Here is a 25,869-nt window from a genome sequence, read left to right on the forward strand (position 1 = left end):
AGTAGGGGTATCCCACTCAATTCAATGGGTATGGAAATACCCATTACTAGTTTTTCCTGATGTCCAATTAATAAATGAAACACAATTAGCTATCATGAGCCCATGATAGCCTTTATTTTGTTCAGACTACTGAAAACGGATCTTATCCTTTAAGTCATAAAATTTTCTGGGTACTTAGAAATGACCATTTATTCATTTTTGGACACTTAATAGTAGAGAAATAGGTGCTATAATGCTGATTTAGTAGGAACATTCTTACAAATCTGAGTTGAATTGTCTTTTAGGGTAATGAAGTGTGGGCCTCTTTTAAGGGCCCCAGTCTTCGCTTCTACTGATTCACTGTGACTACTAACATCCCAGAGCTGGGTGGATGGCAGAAATAAAAAGCATTCTGATAGGAGAAAAGACATTTTGCTTATGTCATTAGGTGAATGATTCCTTAATAAATAGGGAAGAGCCAAAACATGGTATCAAACTTCTAAATTATTTTTTTTTAAACTAAATGTTGCTAAACCACCCCCCTTAATAAAAATGGTAATAAAGAGCCCCGGTTAAGTCACCCTAAAATGGAGTTCAAGTTTTTGCAGTTATTTCCAACAGAACAATGCAAGCTAATGACAATACAGCTTTAAATTAAAATATAATTTCAATTGCAATTAGCATAGTTACAAGATTTTCTTTCCCCAATGGAGAGCCTAAAGTAATGAAAGAGTCATTCATTAAGAGATAAAGTAATGAAAGATTAAGAGGAAAATCATTTCACAAGCAAAAACAAAGCATAAATTGCTAGTCACACTGGATAAGACAGTGTTTAAAATAACAGTAAGAATGTACATAGTGTTATATAGAGATGGGGTTCTTGGTGATTTTATGTTCATTGCTTTATTATTTATGCTTATTGTTTTGTCATTATTCAATAAATTTTTTATTTAAAAAATAACCCTACTTTAGAAATCTTTGAAGGTGAGAGGGTGGGGAAAATAATACCAAAAGCCTGGGAGAGAATAACAGTAAACCATATCAACTGGGGTAAAGTTGTGTAACTGTTAACCACCTCTGCTATCAGGCCTTGTTGCAGTCATGGCATTCCAGAAGGATTCAGTTATTTTCCCAAGGAAGGATAGGCTTTGCAATTATTGTGACCTCATGAAGATCAGTGACATCAAAGTTGAATCCAATAAAAAAATGAATGCTGGGGAGAGTTTAACATGCATGTTACTGTCCTTACGTGGCTGCTCATACCTGACCAGACCAAGTAAATTATTGATTCAGAGGAGAGACTAAATGCAGATTACCATCCCCATTCCTATAATTCAGAAATCTTCTTTGTTGAAGTAGAATTGAACCTTCCTAGGATCTAGACTGGAGTATTGGTGACAGCGTTTGCTCAGGCTCTTTGCCAAAGTCTGAGGACCACATAAAAAGACTCCCACCACGGACCTGCAGGAATAGAACAATAGGGCAAGAATACAGCAAAAGCTGCTATGTTCATGAGGATGGAGAAACTGCCTCCGCTAGGCCTCTACTGCTCCCAACAAACTTGCATAAAGATTCAGTTGACTCCCTCACATTCTTCATTGTAGTTTTCTCACGTTTTCTGCTTGCAAGCCCCAAATGTGCTCCCAGCCTTCTGTTGCTCTCAGCCTGCATGCATCCTTACCTATTCTATGGAGAACAGATAGGAGATCTGATGCAGGGTAGAGGTTCAGTGCTAGACCCCGGAGCCCAGCTCTCGGTTGACATAACAGCTCTGATGGGGGACCTGGGTGGCTCAGTTCAGCATCCAACTTTTGATTTTGGCTCAGGTCATGATCTTGTAGTTCATGAGATCTAGCCCCATGTCGGGCTCTATTCTGACAGTGCGGAGCCCGCTTGAGATTCTCTCTCTCCCTTTCTCTACCCCTTCCCCACTTGTGCTCTCTCTCAAAATAAATAAACTTAAAAAAATAAATAGAAATAACAGCTCTGGCACTTATCCCTGCTGTGTGGATTTAGGCAAGTTTCTTTAACCTCTGTTTCAGTCCCCCCCCCCACCCTGTAAAATGGGTATAAAAATAGTACCCATCTCACAGGGTTGTTTTGTGGTTTATTTAAATGAAAGACATTTGTAAAGCAATTATAAAAATGCCTGGCCCATAGCAAGTGCATATGTGTTAGGTGCTATTAGAGTCATCCATTGTGCACTTATCCCCACTTCAAAATTTCTCACACTGAAGAGGTGGTCAGCTTCTCACCAAGGATAATCTAATTATGCTCTGGGTCTCACCCTCTCCTTCCTTCTATCATCCCTTCCTCTCCCCTCCTTTTGACTTCATCGAGATATAATTCACGTCATAACATTCACATTTTTAAAGTGTACAGTTAGTGCTTTTTAATATAGCCACAAAGTTGTGCAACCATCACCACTATCTAATCCGAGAACATTTTCATCATCCCCCACCAAAAAAAGCCCACACACATTAGCAGTCACTCCCCATTTCCTCCCAACCACCTCCTCCCAGCCCTCGACCATCAAATCTACTTTTTATCTCTGGATTTGTCTCTTCTGAACATTTCATATAAACGGAATCATACAATATGTAGCCTTTTGGGTCTGGTTCTTTGCACTTAACATGCTGTTTTCAAGTGTCATCCATGTCCTAGCATGTACCAGCACTTCACTTTTTTTTTTTAAATAGCTGAATAATATTCCATTGTGTGGATATACCATATATTGTTTATCCATTCATCTGTCAATGGATACTTGGGTTATTTCCACTTTTTCACTATTCTATATATATTCATGTACAAGTTTTTGTGTGGATAGCAAAGGCTATTTTCCATTCTCCTGGGTATATACTTAGGAGTGAAATTGCTGGGTTATTTGGTAACTCTAGGTTAAACATTTTGAGGAAATGCCAGAGTTTTCCCAAAGTGCTACACCATTTCACATTCCTACAAACAATGTGAGAGGAACTCTCCCACAATTTTTCCACTTCCTCACCAACACTTATTGCCCATGTTTTATTATGACCATCATAGGGGCACCTGGGTGGCTCAGTCAGTTAAGCATCCAAATTTGGCTCAGGTCATGATCTTGTGGTCTGTGTGTTCGATCCCCATGTCAGGCTCTGTGCCAACAGCTCAGAGCCTGGAGCCTGTTTCAGATTCTGTGTCTTCCTCTCTTTCTCTCTCTCTCTCTCTCTCTCTCTGCCCCTCCCTTGTTCTCTCTCTCTCTCTCTCAAAAATAAATAAACATTAAAAAAAAATTTTTTTAATTTGTTTTGAAAGAGAAAGAGAGCATGAGCAGGTGGGGCAGAGAGAGGGAGAGAGAGAATCCCAAGCAGGCTTCATGCTGTCAGCACAGAACCCAATGCGGGATTCGATCCCACAAACCATGAGATCATGACCTGAGCCGAAATCAAGAGTTGGACACTTAACCAACTGAGCCACCTACGCGTCCCATCCCCATTTTTGTATATTTATTTTATTCTATGTACTGGTTTCTGTTCTGTCTATAAACATGCTTAGATCATCTTTAAGTTAAATAAGCATTTCCTGGACCCTGCCACACCTCCAATTCTTTAATATTTCCTCCCTTGGCTTTTGTGACACCACTTCTCCACGTTCTCCTACTTCTTCTCGGCTTATCTTTCTCCATTCCCACACGATGTAAGCATTGCTTAATGCTATTGTCCTCCACCACTCTCTCCTGGCAATGTCATCCATTCTCACAACTTCAACTATGGTCAGCTCAACACAGTAATTAACATAATCTCTTTTGTTTAAATGCTGCTTTCCTGTTTATAGAGCATTTTTCATATAGGTATATGTTTAATGTTTACAACAATTCTGCAAGTGAGAAGAGAAGGCACTTACTCATATAACCCCCGTTTTATAGATAAGAAGTCTGAAGGTTAGAGGATTTTCTAGCTCAAGGTCCCAGGAACGGAAAGTATCAGAATTAACATTAGGACCCAGGATCATCTGAATCAGAGTGACTAAGTATTCTCACCACTGCCTTCATGAAGCCTGCTGTGATCACCCTATGTTGGCATACACTTTACTTCCCTCGATATCTATGTACCTGTTTCATGGAGTGCATCATTCTGCTTTGGGTTGATTGTATGCATCTCTTATTAAAATGTATGCTCCTTGAGGGCAAGAACCATATCCTATTTCTCTTTCAACCTCCAAACCTTGTAGAATAATGAGTGCTGAACTTATAGAAGGTAACCAGTAATGTTTGTGAAATTGAATTGATCCTTAGTTGCCAGCTTGTTCCAGGAATTTATCTAAATGATCAGCTTAATTTCTTTCCCATTGGAATGGCTGATTGCATGGCACCAGGTTTTCCTATATGCTCTAGCATGTCTCAAAACTCTTCCAGAAAGACTGACAATGTCAGGTCGTCAGTTAACTAGATAATACACTCTAAGCTTTTCTTACTTGATGTAGGGATTATTAAGCCCAAAAATAATGCATTTGAATTTTCCCAGTTTTCCATTTTATTCCATAATACTAATTGGAACTGAGTCTCCTTGCCTTGTTTGAATGGGGACTTGCAGGGGAACCAAATGTCTTCTTATCAATTACAAGGTCACAACCCTTATTTGGCTAAAACCCCAGATGAAATTTTTTTCAGTTTTAAGCAAGAATCTGAGAATGATTCACATAGTTTCTGCCCCAGAGATCTTTTTCCCAAAAATGCTCAACATGCTGTAATATCTTTCCTAAACTCTAACTCTGTAAACTCAACTAGAGGAAAATGCACTTACTTGGGGTGGGCATTAGCTATTGTAGAAAACTCATTGTCCCACATGGGTCTCCCAAATGAGGTTTTCTGTTTCAGACCTGTCAGGATGTCAGTGGCCTTGTCAAAGTTTAATGCAGCATGACCAGCCTGGAGCCAAAGAAATAAAAGTTAGGAAAAGCAGGCCCTGATAGCTGTTTCTTCCTTTAGCTACTTTTATTTTGTTTTGTTTTTGTTTTGTTTTGTTTTGTTTTGGCCACTTCTAAACTCAGGGGTGAGGGTGAGGGCGGATAAGAAATCATAAGAAATCATTATTTCCAATCATCATTCATGACCTTGTCTGACATTTAACTTGCATCTAACTTGGGAATTAGGGTATTGTTTGAACTCACAATGTTGGTGTCCCATCCAGTGAGAAAGAGACGGTAGTTTAGAAAATCCACTTTGCCTAATTCTTCCATCTCATGTTCCAGAGAAGCCAATAGGTCACTGAACCAGGCAAAGGCACCTGTCTCCCTGCAGATCCAGAAGAAATAGATCTGGAATTAGCAAGAGAGAACATAGCCTTACTAAGTGCCTTCATGATGTGCATTGTAGTGACATGATTATGAGCATATACTCCGTATTTGTTGATCAAACCTAAGAGTGACCTGAAAAATCACTTCTTCAGAGCAGCAGACTTTAGAAAGCATGAATTTTCAGAGTTCTTACAACATCCTTTAAGGAAAAAGACTTCCAACATCATTTTTGGTTCAAGGTGATTTTAAATTCCAAATTGAAAATGAAGACCCTATTCTTGTGATGAATCTGTAAAAGTGGATGCCTTGGCAGAGAGAAGTAATCACTCACTCTCATAGCTCCAGGGATGGTTACTCTCTTATCAATTGTAAAGAGTTTAACCCATGAAAGCAATGGACCTGTCCAGCCCAGTCCAGATGCAAAGTGGTATGAGGGAGTTACCGTTTGTGTTTTAAGGTTGTGATCTGCGTGCTGAAACTTGTACCAGATAGATTTTAAGATGGAAGCAAAGGGGGTGACCCTAATTCCTGCTCCGACCAATACAGCCACTTCATACTGGAAAACATCTTCACTGACAGTGCCAAAGGGACCATCCACCTCAATCCTGACAGAAGACAGAAGACAATGGGCAAGTGAAATCTCACTTCCACCCCCAACCTCAAACATCCTCCCAGAGACATAGCTATTCCCATTGCTCATTTAGTGCCTATTTATTTTAATCATATTCTATCTTACCAGACTTAAGGTTCAACAAGGAATTGCTTTCTCTTTTCCGCCTGTCTGTGTCTTGCTCTGGGTTTCCGCTGCTCTTGGGGACCTACCTGGGAATTGGTGAATGCTGTTGCTCAAAAGCCCTTATGAGATTTTCTGTCCAGTCTCCCACTGCTCTGATATGAATGGAGAAGAAGTCTTCCTCTGGAGCAGAGGTCAGAGTAAAGGGATGCCATTCCAAGTAAGAGATTGAAGGACAATTAACAAAAATATACTGTCCCACTTCCATGATGAAGCCATGCTTGCTCATCTGCAATTCTAAAACTTTGGATGGGTGCATGACAACCTAAGAATAGAGCACAGAGGCCAGAGGAAGTAAATTCAAATGGTGACAGGGGCAGGCAGATGAAATAAATGAATAAAGCTGGAGGGCAGGTCTTAGTGGTGAACTGCTAGCGAAAGTCCTTTCTAAAGGTGGCAGCAGTGGGGGGCCTGGGTGGCTCAGTCGGTTGAGCGTCCAACTTCGGCTCAGTCATGATCTCATGGTTCAGGAGTTTGAGTTCTGAGTTGGGCTCTGTGCTTACATCTCAAAGCCTGGAGCCTGCTTCACATTCTGTGTCTCCTTATCTCTCTGCCACTCCCCTGCTTGCATTCTGTCTCTCTCACTCTCAAAAATAAATAAACATTAAAAAAATTAAAGGTGGCAGCAGTTACTTTGTCCAGGCAGTGGTTGCACTATGGAACTGCAACTCAGCATATTCAGGTTTCCTGATTCTTCACTACTAGCTGTTTATCCAAAGGATACAAAAATGCTGATTCAAAGGGGCACATGCACCCCAATGATTCTAGCAGCATTATCAACAATAGCCAAATTATGGAAAGAGCCCAAATTTACATTGACTGATGAATGGATAAAGAAGGTGTGGTGTGTGTGTGTATATACACAATGGCCACACACACATACAATGGAATACTGCTCAGATATCAAAGAGAATGAAATTTTTTCATTTGCAACAATGTGAATGGAACTAGAATGTATTATGCTAAGCAAAATAAGTCAGTCAGAGAAAGACAAAAATCAGATCATTTCACTCATATGTGGAATTTAAGAAACACAACAGATGCACGTAGGGAAAGGGAAGGAAAAATAAGATAAAAGCAGAGAGGTGGGTGCCTGGGTGGCTCAGCCCGTTGAGCATCTGATTTCGGCTCAGGTCATGATCTCACAGTTGATGAGTTCAACCTCTGCGTCAGGCTCTGTGCTGACAGCTTAGAGCCTGCAGCCTGCTTCAGATTCTGTGTCTCCCTCTCTCTCTGCCCCTCCCCTGCTCATGCTCTGTCTCTCTGTCTCAAAAATGAATAAACATTAATTTTTTTTAAAAAAAGCAGAGAGGGAGGCAAACTATAAGAGACTCTTAAATACAGAGAACAAATGAGGGTTACTGGAGGGGTTGCAGGTGGAGGGGATGGGCTAAATGGGTGATGGGCATTAAGGAGGGCACTTGTGATGAGCACTGGGTATCATATGTAAGTGATGAACCACTGGGGTTCTACTCCTGAAAACAATCCTACACTGTATGTTAACTAACATGAATTTAAATAAATTTTATAAACAAACAAACAAACAAACAAACACACAAATAAATACCAGGTTGCCTGATTCTTTGGAAGAAGATAGAAATGCCATTTTTATTTTACTGTGAAAGCCTCTATCCAGGTTTTTAAATGTTAGCAACCAATTCAACTTTCTAAACAATCAGTGTGTGGGCCAACCAAAATATGTCTGTGGGCTAGATGTGGCTCAGGCCACCTGTTTGCAGCCTCTGACATAGACCCATGCTGATGATTTCTGCCAAACTCTTTTTCCCATAGTTTTGTCCAACACTGGAGGAACTGAAATATATTGCCCCCCAGTTCTTTTTTTATTCCTTTCAGGGTGACAACATGACAATCTATTCCTATAATCAGGAAGAATAAGACTCTTATCACAGCTAGGGGAAAGTGTATATTCATTACCTTGGTAATCACAACCTTCTGCTTTGAACGATAAAATCGGAGAATCCTTTCAAAGATATAAAGAATGCCTGGTGCAAGTATCCACTTCCAAGACTGCACAGAAAAAGAATAAAGTTGAGGTTACACATTAATCTCTTGTTTAGGATTTGTGTAGCAGTAATATTGAATATTACTTCATTCAGTAATATTTATTGAGTTTTCTGATGTGTATCATTATTAAGCCACTAATTTCACCAAATCTTGAGGATGGAAATGGAAAGGAATAAGTTGCAATGGTTTCATTTGCTAATCTGTTACTCATAAAGCAGGTCATTTCCTGAAGTTTTACAAGTCTCACTGGGAAGCATAGAAAAGCACAGAAATAAAATATATTATAATTATATGTATAATTATAATGTATACATATACATATAATTATACATATACATATATACATATAAATATATATATATATATATATCTTAAATTATATATAAATTTTAATTTTAAGACTCCAAGACAGTCTTCCAGGACAATTTGTCCAATCTGAAAAAAACAACAGAGAAAGTAGATGCAACATGGAAGCAGATTATTATAAACAAAACAACTAACAAAAAAAGGAAAGTGAGTGACTGACACTATTGGTAACAATATATAAAACTTGGTATTTATCCATCACCTCTTTTTTCAGGTTTTCAAAACACCTAACATAGTAATATACTTTTTATCTTGTCTACATTTTTTTAATTTTTTTTTTTAACATTTATTTATTTTTGAGACAGAGAGAGACAGAGCATGAACCGGGGAGGGTCAGAGAGAGGGAGACACAGAATCTGAAACAGGCTCCAGGCTCTGAGCTGTCAGCACAGAGCCCGACGCGGGGCTTGAACTCACGGACCGCGAGATCATGACCTGAGCCGAAGTCGGCGGCTTAACCGACTGAGCCACCCAGGCGCCCCGTCTACATTTTTTTAAAGTAGCCTTTCTATCCCTGAGATTCTCTCAAAGGTAGCAGGTTGCCCCCATATGTACATGAGCTGCTAAAAACATATTTCCTAGCAATGCTAAGTCATGTCCTTTCTTGCACAACTTCTTCAGCACGATACATCAGAACTATGTGGAATGAGGTTTCTTACGCTGTTTCAGGCAAACAACTTCCTTAGGTATTTCTAGGAAGGAAAGGGGCAGAGATGTGGCTGGTGAACTTGAAAGTGGGTATTATACAATTTGATATTACTCCTTATTTGGAAAAGATTCCCCATGTCTTCAAAGGAAACACAAAAAAATATATTTAAGAAATGGCTGATAACAATATGGAAAAAATTGACCTCAGAAGTAATCAGAGAAATGAATTAAACCAAAATAGCATTTTAGAGAGCCTGGGTGGCTCAGTCAGTTGAGCCTTTGACTCTTGATGTCATCTCAGGTCATGATCCCAGGGTTGTGGTAATAAGCACTGAGTGTGCAGCCTGCTTAAGGTTCTCTCTCTCTCTCTCTCTCTCTCTCTCTCTCTCCCCCCCCCCTTTCCTGCTCACATGTGCTCTCTATATATAAAATTTTATTTTTTTTAATATATGAAATTTACTGTCAAATTGGTTTCCATACAACACCCAGTGCTCATCCCAAAAGGTGCCCTCCTCAATACCCATCACCCACCCTCCCCTCCCTCCCACCCCCCATCAACCCTCAGTTTGTTCTCAGTTTTTAACAGTCTCTTATGCTTTGGCTCTCTCCCACTCTAACCTCTTTTTTTTTTTTTTTCCTTCCCCTCCCCCATGGGTTTCTGTTACATTTCTCAGGATCCACATAAGAGTGAAACCATATGGTATCTGTCTTTCTCTGTATGGCTTATTTCACTTAGCATCACACTCTCCAGTTCCATCCACGTTGCTACAAAAGGCCATATTTCATTTTTTCTCATTGCCACGTAGTATTCCATTGTGTATATAAACCACAATTTCTTTATCCATTCATCAGTTGATGGACATTTAGGCTCTTTCCATAATTTGGCTATTGTTGAGAGTTATAAAATTTTAAAAATAGTATTTTAGCCTCTAAGATTGGGAAAAACAACTTTAAACCATAATGCCCACCATTAACTGGGATGTAGGGAAATGGGCACATTCACATGTGCAGGTAATGGAGGACAAATTAGTAGTATCTTCCAAGAAAGCAAAGTGGCACTACATCCCAACAGCTTTAAAAGCATTCCTTCTCTTTGACCCAGAAATTTCACTTCTGGGAAATGAAGCATAAAGATATAATTAAGGTGTATACTAAGTATACGAGCATAGCAATGGCCATATTATTTACTAAGAAAAAAATGACAAAAATGGTATATCACACAGATTTCTTTTGCCAATACCAAACTCACTTTTTTAAGTTTTTATTTACTTTTTTGTATTGAGACATAATTGACATGCCATTATATAAGTTTCAATTGTACACCATGATTCAATATTTATATATACTGCAAAATTATCACAATAAGTCTAGTTAATATCCATCACCATACATCGTTGCAAAATAATTTTTTCTTGTGCTAGGAAGTTTTAACATCTACTCTCCTAACAACTTTCAAATATGCAATACAGTATTATTAACTATAGTCACCATGCTATACCTGACATACCCATGACTGGAAGTTTGTACCTTTTGACCACCTTCACCCATTTTGCCCACCGCCCACCTCCTGCCTCTGGCACCCACCAATCTGTTCTCTGTATTTATGAGCTAGGTTTGTTAAAGTACAATTCCACATATAAGTGAGATCATACAGTATTTTTCTTTTTCTGTCTGACTTATTTTACTTTGCATAATGCCCTCAAGATCATTAAAAATGATCATGTAAAAAATTTGACAAAAATGGTATACCATACAGCCTTTTAAAAACAAATGTTTCAGTGAAGCAACAGAAAGAGAAATTTAAAAAGCAATACCATGTACTATTGCCCCCCAAATAATAAAATACCTAGGAATAAAGTTAACCAAAGATGTGACCGATCTGTACTCTGAAAACGATAATGCATTGATTAAATAAATTGAAGATGACACAAAGAAATAGAAAGAAATTCCATGCCCATGGATTGGAAGACAAATACTGTCAAGATGTCCATACTACCCAAAGCAATCTACAGATTTAATGCAATCCTTACCAAAATACCAACAACATTTTGCACACAACTAGAACAAACAATACTAAAATTTGTTTGGATCCACAAAAGACCCTGAATAGCCAAAGCAGTCTGGAAAAAGAAAAATAAAACTGGAGGTATCATAATTCCAGACTTCAAGTTATATTACAAATCTGTAGTGATCAAAACAGTATGGCACTGGCACAAAAATAGACACATACATGAATGGAAGAGAATAAAAAACCCAGAAATAAACCCACAACTGTATCATCAATTAATCTTCAACAAAGCAGGAAAGAATATCTAATGGGAAAAAGACAGTCCCTTCAACAAATGGTGTTGGGAAAATTGGACAGCAACATGCAAAGAATGATACTGGACCACTTTCTCATACCATACACAAAAATAAACTCAAAATGGATTCAAGACCTAAATGTGAGACCTGAAACTATAAAAATCCTAGAAGAGAACACAGGCAGCAATTTGTATGACATTGGCTGTAGCAATATTTCTCTGTCTTTTTTAAGTTTATTTATTTATTTTTGACAGAGAAAGAGCATGAGTGAGGGAGGGGAAGAGAGAAGAGGGAGAAGCCCAGGCAGACTCCACACTGTCAGCACAGAGCCCGAAGCAAGGCTTGAACTCACAGTGAGATCATGACCTGAGCTGAAATCGAGAGTTGGATGCTTAACTGACAGTCACCCAGGCACCCCACAACATTCTCTAGATTTATCTTCTGAGGCAAAGGAAATAAAAGCAAAAATAAACTGCTGGGACCACATCAGAATAAAAAGCTTCTCAACACTGAAGTAAACAATCATCAAAATTAAAAGGCAACCGATAGAATGTGAGAAGATATTTGCAAATGACATATCCAATAAAGAGTTAGTATCCAAAATATATTAGGAACTTATAAAACTCAACATCCAAAAAACAATCCAGTTAAAAAAATGGGCAGAAGACATGAATAGACATTATTCCAAAGAAGACACACAGATGGTCGACAGACACATGAAAAGATACTCAACATCACTTATCATCAGGGAAATGTAAATCAAAACTACAATGAGATGTCACCTTACACCAGTCAGAATGGCTAAAATTAACAACACAACAGGTGTTGGCAAGGAAGCAGAAAAAGGGGAAACCTCTTGCACTGTTGGTGGGAATGCAAATTGGTTCAACCACTCTGGAAAACAGTGTGGAGGTGCCTCAAAAAGTGAAAAATAGAACTACGATCCAGCAATTGCACTACTAGGTATTTACCCAAAAGATACAAAAATACTGACTTGAAGGGATACATGCATCTGGATGTTTATAGCAGCATTATCTACAATAGCCAAATTATTTCAACAGCCCGAGTGTCTATCGACTGATAAATAGATAAAAAAGAAGTGGTATATATACAATAGAATATGACTCAGCCATAAAAAAAGAATTAAATCTTGCCATTTGCAACGACATGGATGGAGCTAGATAGACAGCATTATGCTAAGTGAAATAAGTCAGAGAAAGACAAATACTATTTGATCTCACTCATATGTGGAATTTAAGAAACAAAACAAAAGAGCATAGGGAAAAGGAGAGAGAGAGGCAAACCAAGAAAGAGACTTTTAACTATAAAGAGCAAACTGATGGTTACCAGAGGAGAGGTGGGTGGGGGCTGGGTTAAATAGGTGATGGGGATTAAGGAGTGCACTTGTGATGATCACCAGGTGATGTATGGAAGTGTTGAATCATTATATTGAACACCTGAAAGTAATATTACACTGTATGTTAACTCTAGAGGAATTTAAATAAAAACTGAAATATATATATATATATATATATACAATAAATTTTAATATATATTTATTCAAATTTATTATATTTTCTTTTCTGGCTTCAAGGTCTTTTAAAATATTTAGGGCTCCAGTATTAGATAAAAATTTCCCATGTGGTATTAGGATGCTTTTATGATTTCCTTCCTTTCTTTAACATTTAAATCCTTGATCCATGCATTCGTGATTCATATTATAATGTAGAGTGTGGAATAAAGATTCAGCTTTTTTCCTGGATGGATATCCTATTATCTCCAAAACATTATTGAATGATATATCTTTTTTTCCTACTAATTTGAAATGCAAATTTTCGGAGATTTTTTAAAGATATTATTCCCATTTTAGATGAGGAATAAGCTATTGCTCTTACTTCTGCAACTGATTTAAAGATTTAAAGACTTTATCAGAGCACTTTGAGGTACCACAAGTCAACCTCTCCCTTCCATTTATTCCTCCATCTAACATATTTTATGAGCAAGCAAAGATAAACCACGATATCCACAATAATTATCCCGAGGCACACCTTGAGTTCCCTGGAACCCAGTTTCTTGAATGCCCACTATTTAATAATAATTTCCAAACAGGTACTTATAACACCAAGGAAAGCTGACTTTAAGAATGCTGCTTGAGGCGCCTGGGTGGCTCAGTTGGTTAAGTGTCCAACTTCAGCTCGGGTCATGATCTCACAGTTCGTGGGTTCTAGCCCTGCATCGGACTTTGTGCTGACAGCTCAGAGCCTGGAGCTTGTTTCAGATTCTGTGTCTCCCTTCCTCTCTGCACCTCCCATGCTCACTCTGTGTCTCTCTCTCTCTCAAAAATAAACATTAAAAATTTTTTTTAAAAGAATGCTTTTTAAAAAAGTTAAACTCACAGAAACAGACACTAGGAAGGTAGTTAACCAGGGCCTGGGGAAGGGGGTCAGGGAGTGTTAGAAAGATGTTGGTAAAAGGGTATGTGATCTTCAGTCATAAGATGAATAAGCTCTGGGGATCCAATGTAAAGCATGGTGACTATAGTTGATAATAGTGGATAGCATACTTGAAATGTGCTAAAAGAGTAGATATTAAGCATTATCACTACCAAAAAATTGGTAACTACGTGAAGTGATGGATGTGTTAATTAATCTCATTAGGGTGATCATTTCACAAAATATGCATGTATCATTCATCACATTGTACACTTCAAATATATACAATTTTATTTGCCAATTGTACTTCAAAAAATCTGTGAAAAAAGAATGCTTCTCCCCACTCAAGAAAATTGACTTGATTTCACAGCTAATCTTTGGTACAGTACAGTGTTCGTGAGCACATTCTTTGGAATCTAAAAGGCCTGGGCTTGAATTCCAGTTCCACTAGTTACTTACTGTAGGAGCTTGGCAGTTTAATCTCTTTGAATCATAGTCCTATCATCTCACAATGGAGACAAAAAACGTACCTACCTCATACCCATAGATTATTGCTATGTATAAATGAGACAATCCATATTACACAGCAAACCTGTCATATGGCAAACACTATTAATAATAGAGCTATCAGGGCATCTGGGTGGTTCAGTTGGTTAAGGGTCCGACTTCGGCTCAGGTCATGATCTCGCAGTTCATGGGTTCGAGCTCTGCATCAGGCTCTGTGCTAACAGCTCAGAGCCTGGAGCCTGCTTCTGATTCTGTATCTCCCTCTCTCTATGCCCCTCCCCCACCTGTGCTCTCTAAATAAATAGATAAACAAAAAAACATTTTAGTAATAGTAATAATAACAACAACAATAATGTGAGCTATCATTATTACCTTTGGAGAGGGTCTCACAACATGCAATAACCATTAGTTCTTTCTCTTTAGGATCCCCTGCTAATGATAACTCCCTAGCCTGTTGTCATTGATATTGGAGTTCCTTGGTGGTAGGAACCTTGAAAATATATCCTCCAGAAGACCCAGCACAGTGCTGAGCTAATAATGGTAACAATAATAAGAGTAATAATAACAACAATAACAATAACAATAACAGCTCCTGACAGGAGTCTGTCCCTGTCGGCAGGCTTCTTACCTCAGCAGGGAGCCCTTCAAATCGGGGATGCTTGCAGTGGGAGTCATGATCATCCCACTGCTCTAAAAATTCTGCACACCTGTGTGGATGACTCTCATTCAGGCTCTCTTCTGTTTGACCCCGGACAATTCCACTGAGACAGACAAAGAAGGACAGTTTGGGACAAAGAATTATGCAAGGCCAGGGGCTGGGGCATAAGGTTTGAAGTCCTTACCCAATGCCGTGAATCCCTAAACCAATGAAGTAGATGATAAAAATATGGTGAGTATACCAGAAGACCTCAAAATAACTCCTCCGGATAAACTCCATAGCTGAAGTCACGATGAGAACCAGAGCTATTGTGATGATCACTCCAGTGACACCAGCGATGCTGGTAAATGTCACATACTCCACTGTCTATGAAAGAAGAAATTTCAACTTGACACAATGTATACCAAGCATACCATCCCCTTCCTGCTCATGACCAGATTCCAGATGCTTTGCCATTGAGTCAGCTCACCATGTTTGGGGACTGGATAGGATTTATCCAAGAATCTTCATCTCTCTCTTGTTGAGATAGGGTGGAGAGAATGGAAGCAAGGGATCCATCTGTGGCCCATCTGCTTCTGCTGTAGTGTTCAAAGTTGAACAGGTGTGCAATGATATGAATAGCTAAATGGAAAGATGAAAGGGAATTGAAAAGTGTCTCAGAAACATCATGGCAGGCATACCCTACTAGAAAAGGAGAATCCTATATATAGTGTCTAGCAGAATGCCTAGTCTACAGAAGGTGCCCAATAAATCTTGATTGCAAAGAAAACCAATATTTTTTTATACTCATTCTGTTACCAAAAGAATTGAATGTAAGTTCCATGAAAATAGGCCTACAATGGTGTGTGGCAAGTAGTGCCAGGTTTTCGATAAACACTTTTTGAATGTCTAAATGCATAGATAAATGAAACTACACTCTGAATGCCTGCGACCTTGCAGTTTTGTGGTTTGCCTCAGTTACCTGTGTGTAGGCAGATCATATATGCTACCAGTTTGTGGAAGGCGAGATTGTGATCCAGTTGCTTTCTCAGGGCATGCCTGCAAAACTACAAATGGGAAGTGATCAAGGTCTGATGTCTGCAGGCAGCTTTATAAAATTCAGTAACCCATAACCAAAATGTCTTAAACAAAGCATACCTATACCCACCCACCCTTACCTCCCTCCTTGACTACCAAAGGAGACTCTTGGCTTCCATTCCTAGGGGTTTGATATTAGGTCATCCTACTGAGGAGTTCAGGATCTCCTGTCTTTAATGTGAACATTGACCTACGAGTGCCTGGGACTCACTGAGCAGGTGCCCCTCAGGAAGGACAGCAGATTTCGACACACAGGAAGCAGGATCAGCATGCTGTTAAAATTCAGGCAGCGAGCAGAGGCTCGGGCCCAGGCCAACGCCGACTGGAGCAGAGGAGAGAAGAGACCATCAGCTGCTTCCATCTCATCATCTAGCAGGTGACCACGCACCCAGTCCACTTGTCTGAGACATGGGAATGGACAGAGCTACATCTTCCTCACCTCCTATTCAGTAGTTAGCACAATCAGTGTAGACTCTCTGTTTGCAAATGACAGAAAATTTGCTGATCTTAATAGTGAATTGAGAAATTCTCATGACAGTGGTTTGGAAATATTTGTACAATACAAAAGAGAACAGGATTTAGTAATTTCACATTAACAAATACAGTCTATCAAAAAAAAAACAAATACACTCTACAAATGTAATACTCTGCAATGAGTATTTTTGCCTAATACACTCAATTATTACTTTATTGTTTGTTATTTGAAAACAATCTCAAAGAGTGTATATATTTTTTAATGTTTGTTTATTTAATTATTTATTTATTTATTTTTAAATGTATATTTATTTCTTTGCGGGGGGAGGGGCAGAGAGAGAGACGGGGAGAGAAAGAATCCCAAGCAGGCTCCACACTGTCAGCACAGAGCCAATCGCAGGGCCCAATCTCACAAATCCGTGAGATCATGACCTGAGCTGAGATAAAGAGTTGGATGCTTTACCGACTAAGCCACCCAGGCACCCTGAAGATTGTATATATTTTTATTTGCACTTTAAATAAAGCTTATATATTTAGAGGTATAATTACAGATGGTGCCTATTTTTTCTTTTCTGTATTTTCTAATGTAATTATAAGCATGTAATAATCATGTAAATAAACAATAAAAAATTTAACCATTTATATTTAAGATGTCTTTAATCATTGAATAAAGCTTAAGTAAAACTAGTGAACCCCTCAGAGCAAAAATTGTAAACTTGGGTAGAGATTTCAGAAGGGAGAAATTCTGAGAACAGAATTTCAAACTGACTTCCTTGGGTGGCCCGGAAGCATATATCAAGTTCAATCTGATCCAGCAGTAGGAGCTGCCAGAAAAGGAGACAAGAAATCAGTGCTTCAAAGAAGTATTTATCCCCAAAGAGGCTTGGTTAGGTATAAGCTGGACAGAATATGCTGAACTCCATGGTAGTTAAGTCCAACTTCTCTCCTTAACTCTGTGCAACTCATCTCTGAGTCGCTCCACATACTTGGGATTGCAGGCTATGGAGTGTGACAATCTCCTAATAGCAGCAGAGGTGGTAGCAGCAGCCAGGCAATTTTTGTTGCACTTTAGCCAGCCTTACATGTGTGCTATCAGCAACTGGCTGAAAGGCAGAATGTGGGTTACAATTAACAATTTCTTGGCCTTTTTCTAATAATCTTTTTCAGCACAAAAACTATTTTTCCATACACCTAAACCCAGGGAAACGTGACATCAAGCCAGATCAAGATCTGCCTAACGTCCACAATGGCTTACAATGTCAGGCAGTGCAGTGAACAGGGCTGCCCCACTGTTTTCTGTTTCTGGCTCTTCCATAGGACCTGTGTTTTCTCCCTCTGCTGAGTCACACTCCGAGTGTTTTTGAGAGAGACATCCTGCTCCATTTCTGAGTAAATTTTCTCTGCTCATCTCAAAGATCTTGCATTTCCACATTGGTTCACACAGCTTGCTTATTTGAGTCACAGAGGTTTCTTAAAGTTAAAATTGGCAAGTAAATGGAAAATATAGGACTACAATTTCACAGTTCCATATTTTGTAGGGGCTATCTGTATGGGATAAATTATTTTTAGAGGAAATCTTTTTTTACCATTACAGCACATTGAAATATCCCAATTTATGTTCAGTTTTCAGTATCAGCACTACCTGATGTTCTAATTCAACTGTTGCTGTCCTTAATGTCTTATTGACTATAAATTTTTTTAATGTTTATTTTTGAGAGAGAGAATGAGCGGGGGAGGTAAGAGAGAGAAGGAGACACCAAATCCGAAGCAGGCTCCAGGCTCCCAGCTGTCAGCACAGAGCCTGACACGGGGCTCAAACTCACGAGCCTTAGGTCATGAGGTCATGACCTAAGCTGAAGTCAGACGCTTAACCGATTGAGCCACCTAGGCTCCCCCTTATTGACTATAAATTTAAACTGCTTCTTCTGTTACTTATTTGCTCTGCTTCATAGTGAATCAAATAACTGTATTTTCCTAGAGGAAGCATGAATTTAAGAAATGCAGTACAGAATGATTAAATAAATTACGGCATATCAATGCCATGGACTGCTATGTTCTTAAAAGGGTGACAGCTATAGGCACTGGAGTAGCAATGGTATATGTTTAACTTTCAGGTGAAGTGTGGGGGGGTCTTGATTTCCAGCATTTGCCAATTGACATGATGTGAATACTCCTGCCATGGCAGATTTCATGATACCAACTTGATGTCACTGAACAAAATTAAATACAGGGTTGAGAAGAGATCCACATAACTGGCTGTTGTAAGCTGGTATGAGCTAGTTCCAGCACACCACTAGTTACATACTCATATGGAAAGATATCTGAGATACACTATGTGTAAGAAGCTATTTCCAGCCAATATCTATAATGTAATCCCTGCTCTGGTTAAAACAAAAACTTCTTTGCTACTGTGTGTGTTTATCAAAACTCATAGAATGGTGAACCAAAAAAGAGAAAATTTTACTGGATACAGGGAATTAAGAAGTGTATAAGAATAATACCTATTGGGGTGCCTGGGTGGCTCAGTCGGTTGAGCGTCTGACTTCAGCTCAGGTCATGATCTCGCGGTTTGTGAGTTCGGGCCCTGTGTCAGGCTCTGTGCTGACAGCTCGGAGCTTGCAGCCTGCTTTGAATTTTGTGTCTCCCTCTCTCTCTGCCCCTCCCCTGCTCATACTCTGCTCTCTCCGTCTCTCAAAAAGATATAAATGTTAAAAAAAAATTTTTTTTTAAAGAATAGTACCTACCACAAAAACAAAATGTATGTCTGATGTATCTGTGAGCATATGTCAATGTGTCTACACACACATGCACACCAGCACTATTAGCAGTGGTTGTCTCTGGGGAATGGGATGGGAGGGCAATTTTCACATATTACTTTATACACTTCAGTATCATTTGATCTCACTGAAAGTAGTATTGTTTATAATTAAATTTTTTTTAATAGAGAGGATTTTTTAAAATGAAGTGAATGAAATGTCCACAGGATATCAACATGATTCATTTTTCTGTGGCTGACTTCTTGGTCATAAAGCAATTAAGCTCTTAATAACTAGTCACATTTATTGCATCATCCTCTTAACAAAAAACTATTTTTAAAATAAATTAACACTTCCTTTGGAGTTATAATTTCCAAAGAAGGATCAAGGATCAACACTTAAAATGGAAAACAGCAGGGTGAAATACGTCACAAACAAAACATTCAAATTAGTTGTGACCTCAACATGGATCCTTTGGTTAGAAAGAGAAAAGAAGGATTTAAAAAAAAATGACAATCTGTCTTTAAGCATGTACATTGGAAGGGTCTTTGTGGAAAGCTAATGATCTAATCAAGATGAAAGTGATTTAACCGAATCCCTTACCTACTGAAAAACGGACTAGTGTTAGCAGTCAAATTTGCTTTTCTAATCAGATAATGGCCAGGTTGATGAGCCTGTGAAAGAATAATTCTCACCTCCCTGCTTCTTCCTGGTCACCACCACACCAATGTGCCCTACTTCTTCTATTCTTGACCTGTGACTTCCATAGCCTTCTCCATCCCGTTATTCTCACCTGCCCCCTGCCTTTCTTCAGGCCTTGAGTTCTGCAGCACCACCCACCCCAGAGACTCCCTAAGCATCCCTCTTGTTTGTTAGGTATTTTTCTCTGAGATCAGTCCACAGCAGTAGCTTTCAAGTTGTTTGCTTGTCTTATTTTATTATTTTTTAAATGTTTGTTTATTTTTGAGAGGCCAAAAGTGGGGGAGGGGTAGAGCGTGGGATGGAGGATCAGAAGTGGGCTCTGAGCTGACAGCAGGGAGCCCCATGTGTGGGTAGAGTTCAGGAACTGAGAGATCATTACCTGAATTGAAGTCAGATGCTTAACCGACTGAGCCACCCAGGCGCTCCTGTTTACTTGTTTTAAACCAAACTATTTCTTAAAACCATAAACAGGAGTCCATAAGACAGATAAAGGTTGCTTTGGTTGAAGTAGAGGCAGGGGCAGGAGCACTACTCGATTAGCTTTCCCTTCACACCTATAAGAGCACTTGAGTTTCTGTAGAAACCAGTTTGAAAATGAGTGCTTAATAGTTTTGTTTACTGTGTGTTTTTATTATTGGATCAGGGGAGTGTGCCCTAAATAGGGCTCTGAGATTTTAGTGAACAAAAATACAGGATGCCCAGCTAAATTTGAATGTCAGATTTTAAAAAAAACGAATGATTTTTTTAGTATGCATATGTCCTGTGCAATATTTGGTATATACTTGTACCAAAAAATGATTTTTCTTGAATTCAAATTTAACTGGGCATCCTGTATTTTTCTGGTAACCCTAGCCCTACAAGAAATCAGGGCATTGGGTCTCAAAGAGCTGAGGCCACAAATAACAACAACAAAAAACCCGCAGAGATTCCCCATATCACAACTATGATACTCACCCCCAGGATTTCTCTTGTATAGAAGTACTTATCGGCTTTTTCATATGACAGGAAGGCATGCACGAACAGGAAAACATTCAGCCCCAACCAAGTAGCCTAGAGGAAAAAAAAAACAAACAAGCAAAGAATAAAGTAAAATTTGGGTATGGGAAGGAATAGGTAAGTGATAGGAAATAGTGTCACCATTTTGGTTATTTTGTGTTTGTTTTCATTTTAAATGAGTACAATCCCTCTAGTATCTAGCTGCCTTTCAGAGAGAGTTAGTACTTCAAGACATGCATTAGACACTAATGACCATGGTCAGCAAATCAAGGCCCATGAGCCAAATGTAGCTCACCATTTGCTTTGTACAGCTTACAAATTAATAATGGTTTTTACTTTTGTATTTGTTTTCACACATTTAAATGGTTGGGAAAATGAAAAGAAAAAGAATATTTCATGATGTGAAAATCACATGAAATTCTAATTTCAGTGTCTGTAAATAAAGAGGAATTGGAACTTAGCCATGCCTACTTATTTTTATATTGTTTATGGCTGCTTTCATGATTCAATGGGAGCATTCAGTAGCTGTGACAGAGACCATATGGCTTGCAAATCCTAAAATATATACAACCTAGCCCTTTACAGGAAACATTTGCCAACTTCTGGACTGGAGCAAACTATTGCAACTAAAAGATGGCAATAAGTGAATAAATTGATTTCTAAGGAAACAAAGAATAAATTTAACATCTATAATAATACCCATCTGAAAGAGATTAAACCATTCCAGATGGGCCTGCCTCTTTAATTATACTCTGACACACATTTTCCTGTTTTTAGATTGTGAGTCTCTTTTCAAATTAACCTACCATTACTTTGGACTCATTTGAGCTCTTAAGACTGCTTTTGTCTATCTCAAGCTCTGTCTCTGCACTGGGAAAAGGGGCAATTTGGACCCCACTGCCCCATTCATTGCCTTGGAAATCAACCATTGTGGCCCTAGCCCAAGCTTGGAGGTGCTAGTTTGTAACCAAGCAGGACTCTACGGCATTAGGATGCCCCTAAAATATATTGTTGACCTCAGGATGGCTCAGAACCATCTCAGTCCCATGAGTAGAGGGCCGTTAGCCTAGGACATGGCCCATTCAGAGTCCCTAGATCTGGACTGTTCACATACCTTTAGCAGCATAGCATAGTGATTTAAAGTGATATCGGAGACAAACTCCTTGGGCTCAAATTCTAGTTCCACTACTTTCTTGTTCTGTAATCTTAGACAGACATGTGATTTAACTTCTTTGAACCCCAGTTTCTTCTCCTATAAAGTGAGGGTAGTAACAATATCTACCTCGCAGCAATGCTGTGAGGCTTATGTGAAATCAAGCATGTGAAGTGATTAATACAATGGTTAGTGCATAGTTGGAGCTCAACAAATGCTAACTACAGACTTGTGTCATTACCAGGCTGGCTTCGCCAATCCACTTCTACCTGCATCCTTTGCTTAGACACCCTTTCCAGAACTGAGGATCTTTCAGAAATTCATTGACCCTAATAGAAAAAGAGAGGTGAAAGACACAGATACCTCAATAGTTCAAAAGACAGAAGAGAGAAGTTTATTTAGAGAGAGCAGAAATATTTCAGGATCCAAGAGAAACACAAAGAACTCTGTGTCAGACCATCACCAACTGTAGACAAGGAGAATACAGTGACATTTGGGAGTAAGGAATTCCATTTCCTACCCTCACTATCATTTCTTCCATTATGAATGGATAATGAAGTCGAAGACCTGGCAAAAGGAGGAGTAAGAATGTTTTCTGAGTAATTTAATTTTTATGTTAAAAAACAGTTCATAGGAAGGTAGCCTCGGTGGCTCAGTCGGTTGAGCATCCAACTTAGGCTCACATCATGATTTCACAGTTCGTGAGTTCAAGCCCCGCATCAGGCTCTGTGCTGACAGCTAGGAGCCTGGAGCCTGCTTCAGATTTTGTGTCTCCCTCGCTCTCTTCCCCTCCCCTGCTCACACATTCTCTCTCTCTCTCTCTCAAAAATAAATAAACATTTAAAAAAATTTAAAAAAATAGTGCATAGGAGTATATGTCAGAGATAGCAAGAAGTCTGAGCCTACCAGCAAGATTGGTAGGGGGTGGAAATTCAAAGCTAGATAGTTAAATGTGAGTCACCACAATGGGTATTGAACTCTCTAAGCAAAAACTAAGGGAGGGATATAAAATGCAGGGGATTTTAGAACTAGAAACAGACTTATATTTGTATCTAGTCATTTCATTTATCTCCCCCCACACACAGATGACCTAAAGTCTAGAGAGGATAAATAATTTGATCAAGATTACTCAATTAATAGCAGAACTGAAACTAATTCCTGGGCTCCCTGTCTCCTAAACTAGTGCAAAAGGAATTACATACACTGCATTGAGCATTGAAAATATAAAGCATAGGGTAACCGGCCCAGTTAGGCACTTGGCCTTTTGTTAAATGCAAAACAAAGAATCTGATTGCTCTTTACACCTTTTTTCCTTGAGCACCTGGGCAGTCCTTGGGGGCCCAAAGAGGAGAAAAGAGATAACCCCAGAAGGATGGATAACATGAAGATCTAGGAAACTGAGAAAGAACAGGGAGTTCCAAGCTCAGGGGTGGCTCAGAAAAGGAAAAATGAAGGTGGGGATAGGTGTGTGTGTGTGTGTGTGTGTGTGTGTAAGGAAAAGGGGATTGTGCATATGTGGTGTGGTCAAGAACATCTGGCCTAAACACTGGGAAGCTGAGTTTGAATGATGGCTCTGCAATCAATTCACTGTGTGATATATGGAGTTGGTTTATATCTGCACTATGCAATGCCGTAGACACTACCCATATGTGATCATTTGAAATGTGGCTAGTCCTAACTTAGATATGCTATAAGTATAAAATACATATCGTGTTTCAAAAACTTAGTGAAAACAAATGACATTACATGCTCTCATTACTATTTTCTTTTTTTTTAATATTTTTGAGTGGAAAGTTTATTGGAACATCTTTGTCACGCATAATTTAAAATTATTTAAAATAGAGGCACCTGGGGTTCCCAATCAGTTAAGCCTCTGACTCTTGATTTTGGCTTAAGTCATGATCTCACGGTTTGTGAGATCCAGCCCCACATCAGGCTCTGGGCTGACAGCATAGAGTCTGCTTGGGATTCTCACTCTTCCTCTCTTTCTCTGCCCCTTCCCAACTCATGTGCATGCACTCTCTCAGAATAAATAAACATTAAAAAATAAAATTATTTAAAACAAATTAAAAACATCTACAAAAGTCAGAACTTTAAGTATTTTAAGATGAAGCTAATTTAGTTGTAGTATCATGGTTAAGAAAATAACAAGTATGGCAAGCTATACATTTTTAAATTATAAAAAAACATTAAAAATTAAATATCTGGGGCATGTGGTGTCTCAGTCAGTTAAGCATCCAACTCTTGATCTTGGCTCAGGTCATGATATCGCAGTTCATGGGATTGAGCCCTGCATTGGGGCTCTGCACTGACAGCGTGGAGCCTATTTGGGATTCTCTCTCCCTCTCTCTCTGCCCTTCCCCCACATTGTGCACTCACGAGTGTGCTCTCTCTCTCTCAAAAATAAATAAACTTAAAAAAATTAAATATCTAACAAAATATGTCTTGCTGTTGCTTTGGGGGAAAAGGTGGAGACAAATATGTTTTATTTTAATCATATATATTTATTAAAAGATTTTCCATATGACATTGTAAATAGTCCCATTTCTTTTGTATTTTTCTATAATACATGAATTCACACAAAGGAGATGGAATACTTAAAAATAGAAATATGGTAGAAAAGTAAACCACATCACACCCAAATACACAGTTAATTATTACAGAAAGCATAATCTGAACATATAAGGCATATTAATTTTAGAAAAAGAGCACTACCCACCCACATCTTATTAGTATTTTCAATATTGATTACATGTTGAAAGGATAATATTTTTGATATATTGGGTTAAACTAAATATATTACTACACATTGATTTCACCTATTTCTTCTTACCTCTTTCAATGTAGGTACTAGAAATTTTTTACATTAGATATATGGCTCCCATTACATTTCTATAATCAACAGCACTAGGCCATGATCTTGAAGAATATTTCTATATCAAATGTTCAGTGATTTTATGAAATCTTGATGTTAGTTAGCAGTATAGAAAGGGTGAAGAGAAATGAATGCTGCATGGCAATAGTTAGAAGTGAGATGAAAGAGAAAAAGAGAAGATGGAAAAGGAAAACAAATTGAAATTTCAAATACTTGTGATCTATATCATTTGTCTCTTTACCAATCAATTTCTGGAGTTGAATTTTTCCCTTTTCTAAAATGGTGAAATATATCATACACAGAAGATTTTACAAAACATATATTTGTTCTCTTAGAGTTGAGCTTTTTAATAGATAACTGGCCTTAGTGGGCCTAATATTGACATGAAATATTTCCATTTCAAATAAGTTTACAAATGTTAACAAATATAATGTCTCCTTCCTCTGTTAAGAGTAATTAATAGTGAAATGTCACTTACCAGAAACAAAACTGAGAACCAGTAGTTAACCACCCAGTTGCCCATTGTCAAGAGGTGGTTTGGAGTCTCTCTAGGCAGCAGGGATGATTCAACAACTTGGATTCTGGAGATGTTCTTCAGGATTAGGTCTTCTGTCTAGCTCAGGGTATGTGAGTCTTTAAGATATGAAAGATGCACAATTACCCAAAAAGATTCAAGGAATGAATAAATGCGTTCTGCCTTCCTCCTACGGAACTATGTTATCAGCTTCAGTAGACCAGCCCTACCTATGAGAACCACAGGGGTTTTCCCTGGCAGGGTTTTATCCCTTCAGGAAATAACAATCTTCTGGAGTGAGAATATTCTCTCTCATCTTATCAACATGACCTAATGTGA

At 38.6% G+C, this 25,869-nt stretch overlaps 1 protein-coding gene across 3 annotated transcripts; it reads right to left on the bottom strand.

Moving 5' to 3' along the window:
• Positions 1-1,313: 1,313 nt before the first annotated feature.
• On the bottom strand, positions 1,314-25,563 carry NOX1 (NADPH oxidase 1). 3 transcript variants are annotated; one of them, XM_049644047.1, is made up of 13 exons: positions 25,495-25,563; positions 20,947-21,042; positions 16,272-16,382; positions 15,945-16,029; positions 15,453-15,604; positions 15,168-15,349; positions 14,954-15,086; positions 7,979-8,071; positions 6,073-6,308; positions 5,693-5,855; positions 5,125-5,271; positions 4,758-4,882; positions 1,314-1,440 (listed from the first exon to the last, which is right to left on the bottom strand). In XM_049644047.1, the coding sequence occupies exons 1-13, from the start codon at positions 25,537-25,539 to the stop codon at positions 1,314-1,316; spliced, it is 1,695 nt and encodes a 564-aa protein (XP_049500004.1). In that variant the 5' UTR covers positions 25,540-25,563. The 3 variants fall into 3 exon arrangements, with proteins under 3 accessions (XP_049500004.1, XP_049500002.1, XP_049500003.1); XM_049644045.1 differs by lacking the exon at positions 16,272-16,382 and having other exon boundaries at positions 25,495-25,539; XM_049644046.1 differs by lacking the exon at positions 5,125-5,271 and having other exon boundaries at positions 25,495-25,539.
• Between the last annotated feature and the right edge of the window lie 306 nt (positions 25,564-25,869).

Source organism: Panthera uncia, chromosome X (assembly GCF_023721935.1).
Source record: "Panthera uncia isolate 11264 chromosome X, Puncia_PCG_1.0, whole genome shotgun sequence".
NCBI classification, from domain to species: domain Eukaryota; kingdom Metazoa; phylum Chordata; class Mammalia; order Carnivora; family Felidae; genus Panthera; species Panthera uncia.